The sequence below is a fragment of the Musca autumnalis genome, unplaced genomic scaffold, assembly GCF_047663935.1.
Source record: "Musca autumnalis isolate F117 unplaced genomic scaffold, ASM4766393v1 scaffold_5, whole genome shotgun sequence".
NCBI lineage: Eukaryota > Metazoa > Arthropoda > Insecta > Diptera > Muscidae > Musca > Musca autumnalis.
Window position 1 is genome coordinate 137,098,354 of NW_027412088.1, and position 21,560 is coordinate 137,119,913.

Sequence of the window (21,560 nt, forward strand, 5' to 3'; positions counted from 1 at the left end):
TTATCAGCATAAAGTTTACTCCCAAAATTTCAATTTAATCACCGCCGCTGCACCGCAACAGTGTTTACTTCGTCCATACTCAGCCTTGTTTGTTTGTTGTTATCTGTACAAATGATTGAAATGCTGATGAAAAGATCGGATCTTTCACGACTTCCTTTGCATGGGTTTAAATGCTAATGAAAAGATCGGATCTTTCACGACTTGCTTTGAACCAATGCAAAATTTGCCATGAAATCACGTCATCGCATAGGACCCCTTCCTTCAAATTTTGCTGGGAAGTCATCTACCTAAGACATTAGGAGACAGTTCTTAGGGCTGCATTCCGGCAAGTTTAGTAACAAGATGTTTTGTATGCGCCCCAAGCGCTGCCGGCTAGGGACTTGAGGACCTTATTCTGACTTTCATCTTATCGCTCATAGCTGTGGTAGCGAAGACGACATATAGAAGCTATCGAATGTGACCCCCAGGACTTGTAGGAATTATCGACCAATCGACCATGTATTGAACAATGTGGCTGTCGACTTAGTGACGGATATTTTGATATTCCTCGCGTGGAAGACTTCAGTTAGACATTTAGCCTAACACAAATTTTGTCAACTGTGGGACCTGACGCCATGAGTTTACAATCATCCGCGTACACAAATATCTGAAGAACTGTCAGGAGGGCGCGTACATGCAGAAAGTTAAGAGTTAAACAGTTCCGGAGATGTCATCTATCCTTGGGAACTTCACTCTACTGGGTTTGGACTTCTTGTTTCTGAATTCTACGTATGTATGTATGTCTGTCAACAACATATATAGTTGGTGATCCAATTTAAAAAAAACGGAAGGTAGAAGTTTCGATATCCTCGAACAGCTTAGCAGGACTGGCCGTATCAAAGACTTTAGTATTGCCCAATCCTACCATTACTGTTCTGTGAGACGTCCTCTTCTGGTTAAGACCACGACTAGTAAGTGTGGAAATGGCGTGCAGTGCTGCTGCGTAACTATGCAGCTTCCTCACGTCTCAACAAATTGATATCAGCTTGTATGATTCACCTTTGCTGGTATACTTGTAAGGTTTTTGTAATGAGACCAGTCTGTCTACAAACCAGGCTTCAGAAACTATAAGTGTGGCTAACGATAAGTTTATGACTCTGATACTCGACTCCTGATCACCCAGCTGCTTTGGCATCATCATTGAAATCCTGTCAGGCCTCGAATAGCATTTGCAACATCACTCATCGTAAACTGTGGTGGTTCTCCTTGACTGGAAAAGATAGCAAACGATCCAAAATATTTATCTTCGCCCAATCGCTTTGGAGATGACCAATAAATTGTTCGGCTTGGCTGAATTTGTTTATACCCTCCACCATAAAATATTCTGAACTGAAATAATTTGTTTAGATTTTTTTGTTTACAAAAGTACCAATATCCACAATTTGTGGAGGGGAAGTTTTCTTACCACAGGGAATCCCAAGTACCTATTACCGGCAAGTTAGGCTGAACATTTAGATAAAAACTTCAAAATACTTGAAATCGGGCTTTACCATTATATAAAGGCTATACCCTATATCGACACTAGAAAACCTTAATGTCAAATTACAGGCAATTTAGGCCGAAAATGTAGATAAAAACTTCAAAATACCAAAACGTGCGCCTATTGTAAATGCCTTAATTCGGCGGTACCGTTATATGGGGTCTATACCAAAACCTGGGTCGATATAGCCCATCTTCGAACTTAACTTGCTTGCAAACTAAAGACGCATCGGTACAACATTTTAGTTTCCTATCTCAATTTGTTTGGATGCTAAAGTGATTACCAAATACGGACGGGCTCTGAATTTTACCCTGATAAAGAATATATGTATATGTAATTCGTAGAGTCGATTATTTCAATGCGTTACAAATGAAATAACAATCCAAATATAAAATGCATAACTTTGGAGAAGTGATCCGAACTTCATATCAGTTTGAACAATATATTACGTGGTGCAAAGTTTGGAAAAAACGGTTGATCCCTTCGAGGTCATCATGCCCACCAGCCGGAAAGACAGAAGGACGTGAAATGGTGAATTATCTTCAAACTGTCTGAAGTTGATTTCGTACAAATATACTTGGCACATAACCAACATAAAGCAACAAAGAAAAAGGAATTGAACATGACACAAGAAAAAATAAAAATTCGCGTTATTTAAAAAAACAAGTAAAAAAGTATCAGTCGGCTTTGCCGACAGAGATATACCCTCAGCCTGTGAGAGTTTTCAGAATTTTGGGCGTATGAACTTGCCGACAAAGATATGGATTAAGATGAAATCGCCAAAGTTTTGCTAGGGGGATTCCTAAAGGAATGAACACATACAGTCCATTTTGAATATGTGTCTTATTTGGGGAGTCATTCCTCTTAATAGGACCATTATATTAGGAAACATGGACTTGCCCACGAAAAATATCATATCGCTGTAAACAGGGTTACTGGGAGTACATTTGGTAAAAATTTTCAATGGATCCCCGAACAGACCCTTAACCCCACTTAAACAAAAATGTTGAACATTTGGGTGGGTGGTACCCCAAGGAGTGAACCTATAGGGCCCACTTTTGAACATAAACTAAGTTCGGACACAATATTTCGAGATCAAAAACTTGGACCAAATCGGTTGCTGCGTTTCTAAGATATCGCGCGTACCATTTTAGGGAATATTTTCAAACTTTTGTGGGGGGGGGGGGGGAAGGTACCGGAAGGACCTATAAACATCACCTTCGAATTTTATTTAATATTGGAGAAATATTACGATATGCAAAGTGTGGATCAGCGCAGTATTCGGTTCGAGAGTTGAGTGCAACCTGTTGTAAGAAAAATCAAAACGATTCGAGAGGAGGTCTTTTGCTGCACTTTTGCGAAATTTTGTGTTGGAGGTACCCGAAGGAATTGACATATATATTCCATATTATAACTTGACCAAATCGGTTACTGCCTTCGAGAGTTATCGAGCGCACCATTTTAGCGAAACATTTTGAACTGCCCAAAGGAGTGGAGCCATATGGTCCATCTTAGAACTCGATTTAAGTTTGTGGAAAATATTACGACCACCAAATTTTGGATCGAATTGTTTTATCCAGTGGAGAGTTTATCCAGTGCAGCGCACGGCATCCCCTACACATGGTGCCTTAGCGGGTTATTACAGATTTCGGGTCATTTTTCTCAGGAAATATGGACTTGCTCCTGAAAAACTTGTACCGTCGCAATGGGCACATTGAATACAAGTTGTTACAATTAAAATCAAAACGATTCGAGGGGAGGTCTTAAACACGAAGGAGTGGCCGATAAAGTCCATATTCGAACTTGAAATACGTTCGGTTACAATATTACGAAAGTCAAATTTTGGATGAGGGTAGCATAAATGCTGAGCGTATAAAAATTCGTATTGTGGGTCAAACAGTGCTCAGAAAAGTATTGCCCATTTGACCCATTCTGGGTAGTTGGAAAATATCAGGGTAGTATGAACCGCGGTATACATAAACTATACGCCGACAGTTAGGTTAGGTTATGTCGTGAGAAAAAATCTCATATCATATTTCTGTAAAATATTTACATTTCCATAACAGTTCCATCCTAATAATTTAACTGAAAAATACGTTTTAACCTCATCCTGTTGGGTATCCTCTACCAGCTACCAGTTTGTTAAATTGCTATTTTGCATACATAAACACAAAACACATTCAAAGTCATTTGCAAATTGTAGAGAGTTCTGTGCTATTTTATTTTTATTCCTTCTTTTAATTTTATTTCCTTTACGGTCATCTGCCTTCGTTGGTTGGTATTTTGTTTAGCTTCCGTTTCCGCTTAAAAAGTTCTTACAACTACTACTACCACTAAAGGGCCTGCTTATTGCAAATGGCCAGCATGGGGGAGGTACTTGTGTCTGGACTTGAATAGCAGCAGCAACAAGGAACGTTGTTGTACTTTTATGTTGTTGTCTTTTGCTATGCTTGCCTTCATTTTATTGCTAAACACATTTAAAAGTCAATTAGATAATTAGAGATTAAGGATATTAGCTATTTGCTAAAATAAACAGAGAAACAGACGGACATAGACATGTACATTCCTTTGCCTTTTCAATATTGATCCTTTTTCCGTTTGCTAATATTTAATTTGCTAACCTCCCATTGTCGCTCTTTTGTTCTTTTTTTACAGCCAATGCCTCCAAGTGCAATGAGGGACAATTCCGATGTACGACAAGCCATAAATGCATACCCAACAATTGGGTATGCGATGGCGAATTTGATTGTGGCCAAACGGATACATCCGATGAAATTAATTGTAAGTTCATAATACCACTGCTGTGTTGTTGTTGCTGGAATTTCATACTCTCTCATAGACATGCATATTCTTTGAACCATGACTAATCAGTGACCGCGAGTGGCAGATGACTGACCGTCCGTCTCACTGGTTAGTGTTGGTGGAGGAATATGTGAGTAAATGACTGACTGATTGAATGACTGATGCGACTTGTTGTTTTAATATTCTTTTTAATATTCTTTCAGGTCCTTCGGATGCTTTAAAGTGCCTTTCATATCAAAGAGAATGTGGCAATGGCGTTTGTTTGGATATATCAAAATTCTGTGATGGCAATTGGGATTGTGATAACGATGAACTTAAATGTGGTATGTATAGCATGTTTATACAAGTTTTCTTTTGTTTTTATACTCGCGCACACACATACATATGCAGACATACAATATACGAATAATATACTTTTGCATATTTGCTTCGAAAAATATGCAATATTTTTCCCGCCATCCCTAGAGGCAATGGTGCCATAAAACTGGAAAAATGCTGAATACAAATGTGAAAATTTTCCACACCGCGAAGTTTATCCATATGTTAAAAATTGGAAGTATTATTTATTCTTTCACGTATTTGCTTAAGAGAATGGATGTATTGTCCTTTGGCAGTATTGGAGATTTTTGTTTTATCGAAAGTACGAAGGTAAAAGGAACAATGGAACAAAATTGAAAATGCTGCTGCTGGTATATGGAAATGACAGCCAGTCTTAGTGGAAATGAGAAGAAGGATACAAGTGGTGATGTTGTCCATTTCCACTTAAAATAGAAGTCCGCGTTGAATATTACTTCAATATTTGGATTTAAAATACACGGGGGTATATTAGGGTTATGACTTCTTTAAATTTTTTGCAAATATCAAAAATAGCCGTGTGGAGCATGGAAAAATGTTATGAAAAGCTTTATCACTTTTCTCCTACCGTTAAAAAAGTTCTATTGCAATTTAATATAATCTCCAATATCGGAACATTCTACATGAGCGTAATACTGAATTTTGGTGCGATAACACTGTGACACAAAATGGAACTAAAAGTCTGGGGGGTGGAAAATTCCTTTTGGAGCTGAAAGCCCTTCCAAAAGGAATTTTTCGCCATAGGTCAAGTTTCTGAAAAAGTTTCCTATAATACTTGGGAAAATAGCTTCATATCTCTCTTTGGCGTTACTGTAGCTTCGTCAAATCTTCAGTCAAATCGATTGGCGAATCTTTTTGTAGAACATTTCATTCTTCCAACTCAATTCCTTTCATATCCTTTTCGTCCTTTATTTCTTGAACCGTAGCAGAAGTACCACAAGATGAGATTTTTCAACATCTAAATATTCTACAAAAATATTGCACAGAAGGTTTTAGGTACGGTTCTCTTTGGCAACTAATCAATATTGTCCCATTTTCATTATCCTTTTTGATGTTTACTCGGTCTTGGTTCAGAAAAAAACTTTGTTTGATTTTTCTGTATATTCGACATTGGTTATTTATTGGTACGTAAACTTACTAATTGGTTATTGCTAATGTAGACATCTGAGGTGCTTCTGAAATATTTGCCAGAAAACGCTCCTGTAATGAAGAACACGTTAATAAAATTTTTTTATGGAGGACAGATCCGGTTATCTCAATTTTTTAATTTTATCAAAGTTATTGTAAAAGGCGCTAAGCTATCTTATATTTTGAAGTTTTTATTGAAAAATACCTCTACTTCTGTTTGTTGTATTAAAGACAGGTGAACTGATAATCAAAAAGACGAGCAAAGCTTTCAATCAGTAACAAGTAAATTGTCGACAGTAGTCAAATGTAAGATTAACTATTAATTATTTTCGTTCAGTTCACCCTAAGCCATATGGTATAAAAGCCAGACAGGGAAAAGTTTATGCACATGGGTAGTGGTGTAGGGTATCATATAGTCGGCCCCGACCCGACTATAGCCTTTGATAACTTGTTTGATTATAAATAGCACTAACATACCCTCTTATATAATACAATGCATACACTCTTATATAAGATTGAAAGCAATTTTCTCACTTTTTGTGTAGTTGTGTCCAGGGTCACCATAAGGACACACTTAACCTTACGGAATGAAAAGATTACACCTTTTCAGAAGTAATTCGAATTATTTTAGATTTAATTCGTAACATTTCAATTGTAATTCAAAAATTCCATTTGTTATTCGAAACATTTCGATTGTAGTTCGAAAATTCCATTTGTAGTTCGTAGCATTTCAGTTGTAATTCGAATTATTCCATTTGTAATTCGATTTTTGCTATTTTTAATTATTCCATTTGTTATTCGAAACATTTTATTTGTAATTCGAAAAACCAAATATAAAAGAAATGCAACCAAAAATGTTGTATTTATGTGTTTCGAATTTCAGTTGGAATAATTCGAATTACAAATTGAGTGATTCGAATTTCGAATGGAATTATTCGAGTTACAAATGGACAAATTGATATTACAAATTGAACAAATTCGAATAACAAATTACATATGTAGTTCGAATTTAAAATGGAATAATTCTAATTATAAACTAAATTTTTGAATTACAAATGGAATTTTCTAATTACAATTGAAATGTTTAGAATTACAAATGGAATTCTTGAATTATAATTAAAATGATCCGTATTACTCTGAAAATTGTGTAGTTATCTCTCTTTCCAGGGGAGTTATATTTGTGTTTATCTATATGTAGGATCGAATATTGAACGTTTTGAGGGCTCGACAACTTTGATTGAGGCTTGGTAATTGGATGCTTTGTGCAAAATAAGCGGCTGATGGAACCATCGGGGGACTCGGAATGTCGAAAATCGGTTGTAGGCGATGATTCTGAGTCGGGATATAAGCAATTTATAGATAATCTGGGACTTCATGTCCTGTTGTTCAGTTTTGTAGATTATCGGGAACTCGACGATTTGATATTCGTATGTAGGCATGATGTTCGGTATTGCAGACGAAAGGAAAATCAATGAATCTATGCTCGAATATGGGCCATTTGTAGATGATCGGAAACTCGACGATGTTCGGATTCGCACATGATCGGAAACTCCATGATTCGATGTTTGGATGTGGGTGATTTGTACATGATCGGCAACTTGATGATTCGACATTCGGGAAATCGATAATTCCATGTAGACGATAGAGAAATCGGCGTTCGAGTCATAGTAGTTTGTGGATCTCGTTGATTCGGTGTTCGTATTGAAGATTTTCAAAACTCAACATTGTTGTTGTAGATGTTCGGGCACCCTGTCTTCGTGTTATAGTTTTTCACGAATTCAGTTTTTGTGTTGCAGTAGTTCTAGCATGCGGTGTTCGTGTTGTAGTTATTCGGGAACCCAGTTTTCGTGTCATAGTGCTCCGGCGCTAATGCGGCGAGCTCTCCTTTTTTTAGCATCAGGGTAAACACACGAAGAGCTAGAATGGCACCAGAGTTCCAACGTATATTGCAGATGTTTGGGATCTGCTTAAGTGACTTTTGGTGAAGCATGCTTTCAATGGAACAAATTTGCTCATCAAATTCTGCACAAAAAAAGTACCATGTTTGGTGATTCAGTCGACCCATGGAGCTCATCTTCCATGATAACGCGAAGAACGAGATCCAGCACGTGATGTTGTACTTGAGTGGGTGACCTTTCTCTTCGAATATTTGCTGCAGTGGAACTACAAGGCCTGTTCGTTTAACGGTATTCATACTTGTTGTTTCGGCAACCATCATTCAAATTGATCCCCAGAGGGGATTCGGCAACCAGAGATCATTAACACATTCTAATCTTCTGTGATTATTTGAGCTTTCCCATTTTTTAATTTGAGCGCAGCCAATTTAATTTGTACAGATTCATTCGTGAGGATCACTGTCTGATATTCAAAGCTCTTGTCATCAAAGTCCATGCTCCACATCTCTTTATAAAGCGTGTTTACCAAGTACTCCTTCACTAAACTTAACTGGCATTTACAAACGACAGGTAGGAGTAGACACAGTCGCCTTCATTTCGCGTGGGTGGGTGTGTGGATGGTATTGACAATAGGTGGTTTGATGCTGGATTAACCAGTGCAGTCTGTAGAGGAGCTCTTTGCACATCTATTCTTCAAACCGTCCTTTCAATGAATCAACGTTTTGCTTTTCCGCACAGCAGGTACTCTTCGAAAGGATTTGTTAGGTTTACACAAATTGGTTGATCAGAGAGATGCCGCAAGTTCAAAGTTTTGCTACATAAATGTGATTCTTTTAAATAATCGTCCCTAAAAGGTAGCCAGTGGAAAAACACGTATAGCAAGTGAATTGAAACACCTATTTCGCAAAAGACGTATTTATGTATTTAAGGGGTCTTCAGAATTTTGGGCGTATGAACCTGCAGGCAAAGATATGGATTAGGTTAATATCTCAAAAGTTTTCCGGGGAAGGTGCCTAAAAGAATGGACCGACATAGTCCATTTCCTGAAGTGTGTCTTATTTTGGGAATCATTCCTTTCGATAGGACCTTTATATCAGGAAACATGGACTTGCCCACGATAAACATCATATCGCTGTAAACAGGGCTACTAGGAGTACCTTCGGTAAAAATTTCCAAAGGATTCTCGAACAGACCCTTAACCACACTTAAGCAAAAATGTTGATTATTTGTGTGGGTGGTACCCAAAGGAATGGACCGATAGGGCTCTCTTTTGAACATAAACTAACAGCCAGTTTCTGTATGTCGAAAGAAGAATGTGTGCGAATGAAACACGCCAAACTTTAGTTTTCGAAATAATTTTACCTTTGCATTTGCTTCAAAACAAAAAACAAATTTGAAAAACACAGAAGAGTTTGGTCGTGTTTCTTTCGCACACATTCTTCTTTCGACATACAGAAACAGGCTGTAAGTTTGGAAAACATATTTGGAGATCCAAAGTTTGGACCAAATCAGTTGATCCGTTTATGAGATATTATATGAGGTACCGCAAGGAGTGGACCTATAAGCGTCATCTTCGAATTTCATCTAATATTCGAAGGAATATTACGATATGCAAAGTGTAGGCCAACGCAGTGTTCGGTTCGAGAGTCATCGGAGAATAATTTCATATTTTTGTCAGGTTTTCCTATTCACACATGTCTTATTTATTTAAAAACTATCAAAAAATATTTTTTTTTAACAGAAAAAAAATTGACAAAATATTACGAAAGCCAAATAGACTCCAAATGGTCTGAAACGGATTTCGTCCAAACATACTTGGGATCTAAAACCATTATTTCGATGAGGCACATTTTGTTCGTATGAAAGTGTATATCGACCCTTTTGTAGAAAATTAACTTATGTTGTAACTCAGGTATGGGGTATTGTAACTCGCGAACAGTTGTACTATATTATAACTTTTCAACGCATTTCGGTAAAATAAAATTTTTTAGCCCGATTCACCAATGTGTTTCTTAAAATAATAATTTGAGCGGAAGCTGTGATCATATTAATGTGAAAAAGTAGGAAAAAGGCGTTGAAGGAAACGAGTTTTTTGGTGATAATTTCTACTTAGTGGCTTTACATCACAACGTAGAACTTAATGCTCAAAGAAGAAGTTAAAGAATACACTTCGGAGATGAGGTTTCTAATGTATGATTTTGCACTTTCCTTTCGCCCCTCAACTGGAATATAAACGGAGTAGCTAAAATTTATTAGCAAACGTTGATTCACTCCTGCTACAGGACTTTTTTTTTTGAAAAAAGTGGAAAAGTCATCAGCCTACTTATGTGACCAGTGGAATGAGAATTATTTCCTTTTAATCGTCAGTGTCATTGATGAAGTTGCAACAAAGTGAGATAAATCCATATAAACAATGGTAGGAATTATGGTGTGCTCATGAACTTTCAAAGATACTAACTTCAGACATATCTTGGCTTTTCTGATCTGCTTGAGATCCATTTTTTAAGAAGCCAGCGTGATGTGATTGTAATCATATCTGCCTGGCACACAGAACTTCAGTGATTATATATCGAGGCAGCTGATGAAAGAGGTGCTGCTAAATATAATAATATTTTTGGCAGAGAATTCTTTCAGTCTCATTTCGTTGTCGGATCTTTCACCTTGGAGGCTTAGTTTTGGGATAGTCGGGCTTTAGAAATTATGCTATCCAATTAAGGCATTATAATTAATTTATTGTCAATTATAATATCTGTCCAATTGTCTTTCTAGCATATCTCTAATATATTTTGCATGATCGTCTTTTAGTTCATACTCGTGGCCAACTTTGCATCTGTCCAGGGTAAAGCTTTAGCTCCTGGCAGACGACCGTCAACCCAAAAATACGTATTTTTATAAAACATTGTGCCCTACTTAATTTGGCCTTGGTGGATGTTATAACGCTCAAAGTGAAATTGGACGATATGACTGCATTCTAAACGCCCATAATTATTTTGGGCCGTTATATCAATTCGTCACATATTTTTAAAGGGCGCTCGAAGAGCATTGACATCTATGCAGAATGCCGTACTTCGATATTACTCCAAATTCCAATCTTGACCTTCTCGGCTTAACCAAGCTAATAAAAAAACGTTGCATTTGGCTAATTTCGTGGCACATACAATTGACAGAAATGAAGTTTAGCATTTTGGCTCTTCATAGCGTCTATTGAATTACGAAAAGCTCCACAAATTAGAATTTTGAAAACTAGTAGTAACATTCTTCCATATCCTAACAACTTTATCTCGTTTCTCACTTCCAGAAAAAAAACAACAACAAAGATTATCAACAAATATTTTGTATTGTGCTACCGGACATGATTGCTTTTAGCAGAATATGTTTCTGTATCATGAACACTATAACTTTGTTTCCGTTAAAATTGTTATTTTATTACATATATGTGTATGTGTGTGTATCATTAATTGTGTTTGTTTGTTGTTTATCCACATTTGTTTTTATATCACAGCAACTTTTGCTGTTGTTATGAACTCTTCTTTTCTATGTACTTTTACCCAACATTCACAATCCTTCATCATCCATCCACAGATAAACAAGATGCCGAATGCAGTACCTTAAAATGTTCATTCAACTGCAAGTTGACACCCCAGGGCCCAACATGTTATTGTGCACCAGGACAAATGCCTGTCAATGAAACGCAATGTATGGACTTCGATGAATGCACCATTGAGGGTATATGCGATCAGCAGTGTCATAATACACCCGGCTCCTATGAATGTTCCTGTGCACCGGGATACAGCAAGCAAAAAAATCGTTGTTATGCTATTAATGGTAAGTTCCGTTTATAGCTACATACTCGTATGTATGTGTAATTTTTGTATTTTGTATTATTGTTGTTATGTTGCAAACTGTTTATTATTTTTGGATTTTAGCTACACATCGTCGATTTTTTGTTATAAAGTGTATTAAGAATGAAGTTTTTTATTGATAAGATATTAAAAAAGAAAACAGCTGGAACGAATGAAACAAAGAACACCAACGACAAACCGTTTTTGAGTTCTTCCACGCGAGGAATATGAAAATATCTGAAACTATGTCAACAGCCGCATTGTTCACCACATGGACTGCAGAGATGAAGCACACACTATGTACTTCCGACAGCGAATTGCTCCAAAATCCCGAGTGTTGCATTCTACGGCTTATATAAACCACAGCTATCTGCGTAATCCCACAGCGGCGAGTTCTTCCATAACGGATTTACTCGGAACCACACGACACGAGGAACACCTCAGTGAACATAAATATAAATGTACTCGGTTTGTCACATCCGCATCCACCATGCTCAAACTTCATCATTAGTCTGTTCAATACAGACCTAGCTCGCATAAGTATGGCTCGAACGACCCGTGCAGGAATATGTACTTTAGTGTTATGACTTTTTGGCATTTTTTCTCAAAAATTATTTCCTGTAGTGAGAATGAATGAACTTTTGCCTATTAATACCTAAAACAACATTTATTCAATTTTATTATAAAAAAGGTTTCGCACAAACCACTTTGATTTTTTTTTTTGGAAAAAATACTATGAAATGAAAAAATTTTGTTTTCTCAAAAATTAATGAATGACCTTTTAAAATAACGTTCATTCCATTTAAATATTGAAAAAGGTCCCGCACAAACCACTTTTAATTTTTATGATATATTAAATAAAGTTATATATAATATAAAATGATATACATATATGTAATAATACGATGATAAAATTAGTGACAAACAAACGTTTACGTCATTTTGGTTATGTCGTGTTCCCCTATATCTTGTTTTTAGTTAAATATCTGCACTCTAGGTTATAGGACCAACATAAGTCCGCTTTTGGAAGATCATAACCGACTGGTCTTGGGGGACTTTAAAGTTCATCATGAGTTATGGCATTAACCCCCAGTTTTTGTAACTTATTTTTGTTCGTTCGTCTATATTCGTAATAATTTAGGCATTCATAGCTCAGCCCCCAGATGACATACACATCTAATTTTTCGTATACCCGTTCCATATATCATTAAGGATTCCTCATTTACATTTACACTAAAGCGAGTAAATCGATCTACAAAATTTGACAATTCGTGTGAGAAGAATAAAAATTTTTACAAAAACTGGGGGTAAGTCCTCGGCATTATCCAGAGGGTAGTAGTGTAGGCTTAGATTGATAGCTCCACGTTTTGCGCAGTCAATGAGCATGCCCTACCAGAATTAGCGGAAAGTGTCACAGTTCGCCAGATATAATCATCGTATCACCTGGTCTGACAATTGACATCACCTAGGATCGATTCTCTTGCGTCAATCATTGGAAAGCTACTAGGGCGAGTTTCAGAGAGTTCACTAATCACCGATTCAAAGATCTGCCCAACCCTTCTGATTTTCGGGTAGCAGAAACATAATCACAGCTGCAGCCAATCGCTATTTACCTGCTGGTAGAATAACCGAAGTGAGGCACAATTTCCCAGCAGATTTGGCTGTTTAGTAATCACCGGTTCAGAGATCTGCCCAACCCTTCTGATGTTCGGAAAGCAGACTGGACGTTTCGAGACATAATCACTGCTGCAGCAGAATACCCGAAATGAGAACAATTTCCCAGCAGATTCGACGGGATTGGCAAATCAACGGACACTGGAAGTTAACAGGTTGGTTGGTGAGCATAAGCGGAACATGTGAAGAATTGCAACATTGGAGCCGTAATAAGTGAAATGTGGACAAGGTTTAAGGCACTTTCTAACCCTGGAAAGAAGGAGGACAGGACTTCAGTCCCGTTTGACGACGCTTACGTTATTTTAATCGACAGTTTGTCGAGCACCCCGGGTGTGGCAAGGCGTCGCATTAAAACTCTTCCTACCGACGTGGAACCACCACAATTCACAATGGATGACGTTGCGAATGTCAACAGGAGCGCTAAATCATCCAAAGCATTGGTCCCTGGTGGAATCTCCATGGTAGTGTGGAAACAGCTGGATGAGCCGGGAGTCGAGTATCTCACCACATCGTTCCCGAAGTCTGAAAATGGGGTGGATGCTCCCGCTACTGAAGCCAGGTAAGAATGCCAGCAAAGGTGATAGCGCGATTCGGGTTTGTCGCCTGCAGCAAGGACTCTTGAGGAATTACTCCTCCCCAGCGTCAGAAGTAGCAAGCCAGTTGCCGATCATTAACATGGTTTCCATAAGCAGCACAGTACGACAATAGCGCTGCACACAATCTCCACACATATTAGTCGAGGACTCAACCAGAACAAGCCGTGTGATAGGACGTTGTTGTTAGCGCTCGACTTATTACAATCCTTTGATACATGTTGTTTGAGGAAATTGAGCAGACAACCTTCCGGCCAGTCTTGAAACGTTGGATAATCAATTATATATGTAGACACCAGTCGTATGTGGAATTCAGGAACAAGAAGTCCAAGCCCCGTAGTGTGAAACACGGAGTTCCCCAGGGCGGATGATTTTACGATCAAAGCGTCAGGTACCTTACCTGATGTCATTTGTAAAAGACAACAACTATTTGACTGATTTTATCGCCTTTTTCCACGCGAGAAATATGCCAATTTTAGCCACTACATCTACGCTGAATCTTTTCACCAGATGGAGTGCAGAGGTGAGCACTGAGATGGTTGGTGGTAGCAGAAATTAGACCTCTAACTATCCCAAGATTCTAGGGATCACTTTCGACATAATGTTCAATTCGTCCGCGCATGCCAAAACTATCTGCGGCACGCTGAGATGTAGGAGCAAGGTCCTGAAGTCCGTATGGGTGACCAGATATAACGCAATAGGTCGGTCTGTGGTAAGCTATGCGGCGCCAGTGCAGTCCGCAAATGTAAGTGCAACGCGATGGCAAAATATTCAAACCTGTCAGAACTGCTACAGGGTGCTTCCTAATGTCTTCAGTGGACCATAAATGAGTAGACAAATATTCTTCCAGTATAGCAACACAATGACATGCTTGCGTTGCAGTACTTGCTCGGGTGTTGCCTTGTGAACCATCGTAATCATTGTATGGTAGTGGTGGCAAGTCAGGGGTGATCTTCATGATTTAGACAGCAAGAGAGAGAGAGAGAGTCTAACGTTATAAGATAGAACTCCTAAATCAGCAAACCTATCAACCAGGTTTGAATAGCATTTACAAAGGTGCAGTTTCAGATGCCATAAACATCAGCTGCCACTAAAAACCAGAGTAGTTTTGTCTAGTTCGTGATAGTACAGCCGTCCAAATTCCTATAGGACACGGATTGATAGCACCGTGCGAAACATCTGCCCAGCATGCGGCACAGGCCCGCCCTTCACACTGAACCTTTTCAACTGCCCGGACAAACTACTCAACTAACTCTAAAATCTTTACGGTTACAACCCTTCGAAGCAGCCACATTTCTAGACCTATAGCCAGATTAACCAGAAAAATTAACTTAAAAACAATTCATATGCTGTTACAACGACTGCAATCACCCACCAATACGAAATTTTTTGTCTAGCCAAATCTGGTAAACTACAAAATTAACATTATTCACAATGTTAATTTGTTAGCTTTAAACTCTTTCAAATAATAATAGCTTTAAAAAACTTGTAATAAAATGCTTAATAAATTACATAGATATGCGCTTACAAAATCCACTTCCCATTCTCCTTCTTTACAGTTCCAAAAGATGAACCTGCCTCATTAATTTTTAGCACTCAAACGGATGTACGTCGCATCAATCCCAATAATGGCAGCACATTAGCTCTAGTCAATGCTCTCGATGTCTCAGCCATTGAGATTTGGCATCGTAATAGAACTCTATGTACCGCACAATCCAGTGTATGGGCAACAACTGAAATGAAATGCTATCGAATCGATGATATGAATGTAACATGGACGCTGCCGTTGCCGGAAATAATTACAAGTACACATGGTAAGTACGTACGGCTGAATGCCAACAATCATTAGAAATAACAAAAGAAAACACATTCAGATTTCAAAAGCAAAAAAAAAATCATCGCTTCAAATCCCATCATGAATGACACATATATTTAACCAGAGTTTAAACTCATTTGTATGAAAAGGACATGGTCATTTGCAATGATTGTCTTTATGTCCGTTTCGATTTTTATTATCGATGTGCTCTTTAAGCCATGTCCAGCAATATTAGCCGCAATGAACTCGTTTTTGTTGCTGGATTTTCCAATGCATTGTATGCATGTCCGACTTGCGGACGTGTGTTTGTGAACGTGGCTTATAACAATGAGACATTGTTATTTGTTATCCTTCATGCTGTCCATGCTGAATTAATTTCATCTCATCATCATCAGTAGCAACAGCATCATCGTCATCATCAACATCACTCGGAACATTCTGTCTGTCATTGTTGTTAGTGTATTTGTATTTTCTTTTTTTTCGTTATATTTTTGCAGCCATCTATAAATTACGTCTCGATTGGATAACTGGCAATTGGTATATTTTGGGTAATGAGCCCAGTTATATATTTATGTGCACAAATACAATGGAGTATTGCAGCATTATACTGAAGGATGTTCAGAATCTGTCATCAATGGCATTGGATCCAACAAAGGGGTAAGTTCGCTCAACAACGAACGGTAATAACGTTTTAAAGGTGGTGTAATAAGTTTGGTAAATTTATATATATGAAGATCACAGAGAAAAAGGTGACCTTTTAGAAGCAAAAAATACTTACGATGTACAACAACTCTTTCGATAAAACCATTAACAAAAAGGGTATAATCAGTTTTGTATAGGGAGTGACCTTTGTCTAACGAGAGTTCTATGACTGTACAAAAAACAATAACAAGAGTAATGTACTAGGAACAGTTCCCTAATTTCTCATGTAAATAATAGTAGCAAAAGCAGTGTTGGAAGTTTCCAGCGGTTATTTCTAGGCGTTTCCCAGTCAGCATTTTTTGAAAATTTTAATCAAATTCGAGTCTTTTTTGATCCGACTGCACGATTAAAAAGCTAGAATATGAGCTCATTTTCTGATCATAAATGACTCCTTTGTCGGTAGGAAAACATAACCTCAGGCGACTCTTCTAAACAAATCACAAATGAGTCTTTTTCGAGTCGTATTTCAATCATTTATTGGTGTTTTGTTGATTAATTTCGGACCCTTTTTCGAGTCTTTTTAGAGTCATGTTTATAATCATTTATTAGTCTTTAGGGAGTCATTTATGAGTCTTTTTGTTAGACGAAATAAATTAAAAAATTTTCTTTTTATTCTTCTTTGTTTCTTTCCTTTGTTTTATAGTCTTTTCTGCTTTGTTATGTCTTTTAATTATCCTTTATGTTGCTTGGTGGTTAGTATACTGCTTCTTCATTTCACTTGGCAAAACCTGTTGGGTTGTGTTTGTCTGTACCTTTAATATTATACGTTACATTTATATCAAAATTTTGTAGAAAGTGTATATGAGAATTTTATTTTTTTATTTACAACCAAATAAAAATAAAACAAAGCAATCAGTTTTTAATCACCTAACTGTTCAAAATATGATCAGAGTATACATAATTATAATCACTTTTCAAACACCTGTATGACCCTTTTTTGATTAAGCATTTTTCAATCTTCCAGATGATCAAAATGTGACAATAAATAACAAAAAATTGTCACATTTTAAACACCTCAATGATTTATTTGTGATTGCTACACATTTGTTGTTGTATTTTAAATTGAACTCTTTTTAATCATTACAGGGAGTCACTTTCGAGTCCCTTTCTGATCATACAAGCGACTTAATCAATTTTTGATCACCAAAAGGACTCTAAAAAGACTCCTCAATGTGATTTTTGAAAAAACAGTCTTCTAAATGCTATCTGGGTTATGGGATAGGTGTCATAAACAGTGAGCCTAATTATTCCACTGACAGACCCAATCAACGCAGTGTACTCAAAAATAAGTTAGAAAGTATCAGTCAGCTATACTGAAGGCGATATACCCTCAGCCACTGACAAAAAAAACCAAACCAAAGACAATAATTATGCCGTATATAAAATTTATTGATTTTATATCACGAGTTTGCTTTAAAATCTGTATGTACCGTAATGTGGGGCTATACCAAATCATTGACATATACCAAACATTTTTAGTAACCAAACTTCTTCACAAAGGACTCCAAATATTAAATTACGTTAAACTATGCTTGAAAGAAATTTTTGAAAAAGTTTTAGAGTTATCTTGCACAATAGCCATTTCAGTATGTGCCGGGAGGGCTTTGGTGCTTGGAACATAATCTCAGGAAGTATTGACTTACTCCGGAAAAAGATAGTACCTTTGAAAACAAGTATGCCAAGGCTATAGTCGGACGGGGCCGACCATAAACTTATTTTGAGAAATAACTTTGTGGATTCTCGTACCGTATCACACCAAGCTTAAATAATAATATAATAATTGTTTCACAAACATCCCAGAAGGGAAAAGGGAGACTTCTCTTATAACTTTGAGTGAGTATACCCCTATTCATATTCGCTCAATAATATGGGACACACATATTATCTCCGAGTCCGAACGGCGTGTCCTAAGACAGCACTTGTAGAGAAGAAATAATAAAAAAATGTCGCCAACATTACTGAAGGGTACGAGTATTTTGCCACCGTTGAAAATGTGATGTTGCCTGGCTGGAAAATCGTTTTGAAAAAAGGTGGCAAAGCGACCTATGCTGCAATGTATGTATAATAATCCAATGGGACAATTAATACGCTAGGGCACAATGTAATTTGCAATAACGCAAAAACTGGGAATGGGAAAATGTAGGCTACATTGCCGGCATATGCCCTCCAGGAAATAAAATATAGACCAATAATATTTTTTTATTTTTCATACAAATTACCCGCTAAATAATATTAGATCATCATCCAAAATTGTAGGTCTCTTCTTCGACCTAAACTCTTACCTTGTGTAAAATTTCGTGATTATTGAGCTATAATTGCGGCCTCTATCTTGTTTATGATTACACTACAAACAAATAACTGGGTATATTAGGCTGTAACTATGTTATCTTATCATGTACACCAACACAATTGACGTCAATAGAACGGTCAAGCGTTCCTCTTCCAATTATAGCTTACTTACCCGGAATGTCTCTTCCAGGAATAAAGATATAAGCTGTATGTTAAAAATTTTCACAATTTTCACACGAAAGTTGTGGTTCATTTAACCCTCAAAATATAATCTGGTCGCCACCTCAAATTGCATATATGCTCTAACAGTATTAAAAATTTCGTTGTGACCAGAAGATAATTTTCCCCAAAAATCGTCCGGATTGGTCCACTTTTAGGTATAGACCACCCATAACGGTACTTCGAGTTTCCAAAATTCGCGCGAATTTTTAACTTGATACCAAGACACGTCCTTTTCCCCACACACAACTACTCGTACTACCATTCATCGTATTTGATCGTAAATTGTTTTGTTGTGAAATTAGGTTGATATTGTGGGGACCAATCAGAGACTTCCAGCGACTGTTATCTTGCGGATTTGCCATTTTAGTTAGTACCGTCAAGGTTTCTTGAGCTTTTATGCCATTATCCCAGGATGTATGGACTTGCCCCCGAAAAAATTTTACCGTCGGAAAGGTGGCCGCAAGGACAACCTGCTGAAGAAAATTTCACTACGATCTGAGAGGTGCTCTTAAACTTCACATTTTCCGAATTTTGTGTTGAAGGTACCCGAATCAGTTGACCAATATAGTCTATATTCGAACCCCATCCATGCCTGGTAGTAATATTACTATATGCAAAGTTATGACCAACTCGGTTACTCCCTTCGAGAGTTATCGTGCGCACATTTATAGTGAAGACGAATCATTTTGCACCTTGACAATGCGAGCTCTCACACATCGGTTCAAACCACCTGTTTTTGACCGGCCCCTGACATGGAACCCATGGAACCCAAAGACGTGGTCAACGATTTTCGTGATCAGAATATGTAGTTAAAATCTGTTCGATAGACGGAAGACACTCTTCTAGTGTGTTCGATGTTCGATCGTTTCGAGGTTCAAACATCGATTCGGACCATTTCCTTGTAACAGCCTAGATACTCGCCTGTCTTAAACTTACAGCAAAAGTGCGATCTATCACAAGGCTAGAGCTGGATATCGAGAAGCTGCAAACACAATGGATTACACAGCAAACTCCGCTCTTTTTGCCACCTGCTGGAAGACGGCACTTCTTGTCCCAATAAAGTGGAAGCGCAATGGCAAAGAATAGCAAGAACTACGCTCGAGTACCAATAACGACCACCGAAAAATTCTTTGTCATAGACAATGCGCACCATATTTTTTTTTTTTTTTAATTACGGAGTTAAATCTAGGGCAATTTCCAGATAGCTACACAACAACTATTAGTATTTTTTTCCCAATTTTAATCAATATTTATTAACCTACCTCCAGTAGCAGAACTGCCCTTAATTATATTACTTACAGTACATACATATATTGGCGAGGGAGGAGTTTCTAACATGCCATGATAAAGGAAATGCCAGTGGACTTTTTTACACTATTAACTGGTGGCATAGAAAATTCTCTTTACTTCTCATACACACATACAATTGTAGGCCGATAGCCCTAGTTGCTAGTGCTTTTTTTATTTTTTTATTATAATTTTTAATTGTAATAAATATTTCGAATATAAAATAAATAACATACAATTGCACAATGATGACACCCATTTCTTACAATATTGGAATGTCCCTCAATCTATGAAAACTCCATATTTCCTCAAAAATATGTGGACAACACATTTATTTACTTTTTTAATTAATTTTTCGTTAGAAACGAGCTTAATGACCAATGATGCGAGCGAAAAAGGAATGCCGACGATACTTTTACGTTAATGGGTTTTAATAAAAATTCATTTATATATAATATCTAAATGAAGTTGAGCCAATGGGGGAATTCTCCACTCAAGCAATCATATCTATAAAAAATAATTTTTAAAAGTACAAATGTGGGTTCGTACACAAAATGGTATCTTTATAAAGAATTGACCTACAACGTCATCGAGAAGTCCGACTGTACTCCAAACTTATTACACCATCAAATTGCAAAGACAACCAAACATTGCGCATCTTATGACACCGCCAATGCAGATTGTTTACATACATGATTGGCGTTTGCAAATTATTTATGGAAATTTTTTTTTAATTTTAATCATTTCTTATTTTCTTTTCCTTATTTCATCAACATCATCTGACTATCCATCTATCGAATATCATCATCTCTTTACAGTTTCATATTCTTTACCGAATGGAGTTCCAGTCTATCACGTGCAAATCTCGATGGTACGAATCGAACACAGCTAGTGACCACACAGATTTACTATCCCAGTAAACTGACACTGGATTTGGCCAACGAGCATGTCTATTGGCTGGATGTCTATAAGGATTTCATTGAGAGAGTCGATTACGATGGACGCAATCGATGGGCCATGAAAAAAGCATCCGATGTAAGTAGTATTCCATCATGCATTTGTTCCAGTGTTGCAGTTTGAGGCTTTGATTCAGTCAAATGAATCTGTGATGAGCCATTGAAAGTAAATACAGACATGCCTGCTGTGTATGTATGTAGTCGTAAACAAAGTACATATAACTGTGAAAGTTATTGTAAGAGCAGTTCGTGCAGCTACAGTAAGCAGCTCGTTAATAGTTGTTGAATTGTGGTGCGGTGGCAGTGGTTATATAGCAGCGTGATGATGAAAATGCAAAGATTCTTTTTTCATTCTGTCCAGTGAAATCCTTGGCTTTGATTTTAACATTTTTTTCTTGTTTCTGTTAGTTACCAATAATACCTTGAATGTTGGAATATGTACGCGTTGGAAGAGTGGTCGTATTTTTTTGTTTCTATCTGC

The 21,560-nt window shown here is 37.2% G+C and overlaps 1 protein-coding gene across 2 annotated transcripts in view; it reads left to right on the plus strand.

The window, feature by feature from the left end:
- The window catches only part of LRP1 (LDL receptor protein 1), a 531,524-nt gene that overhangs the window by 488,334 nt on the left and 21,630 nt on the right, over window positions 1-21,560 (plus strand). For both annotated transcript variants that reach the window (XM_073957032.1, XM_073957033.1), the window contains exons 3-8: window positions 4,175-4,300; window positions 4,525-4,644; window positions 11,281-11,523; window positions 15,367-15,621; window positions 16,121-16,280; window positions 20,942-21,158. In XM_073957032.1, coding sequence (XP_073813133.1) covers window positions 4,175-4,300; window positions 4,525-4,644; window positions 11,281-11,523; window positions 15,367-15,621; window positions 16,121-16,280; window positions 20,942-21,158 — 1,121 coding nt within the window. The remainder of the gene's footprint in view (window positions 1-4,174; window positions 4,301-4,524; window positions 4,645-11,280; window positions 11,524-15,366; window positions 15,622-16,120; window positions 16,281-20,941; window positions 21,159-21,560) is intronic.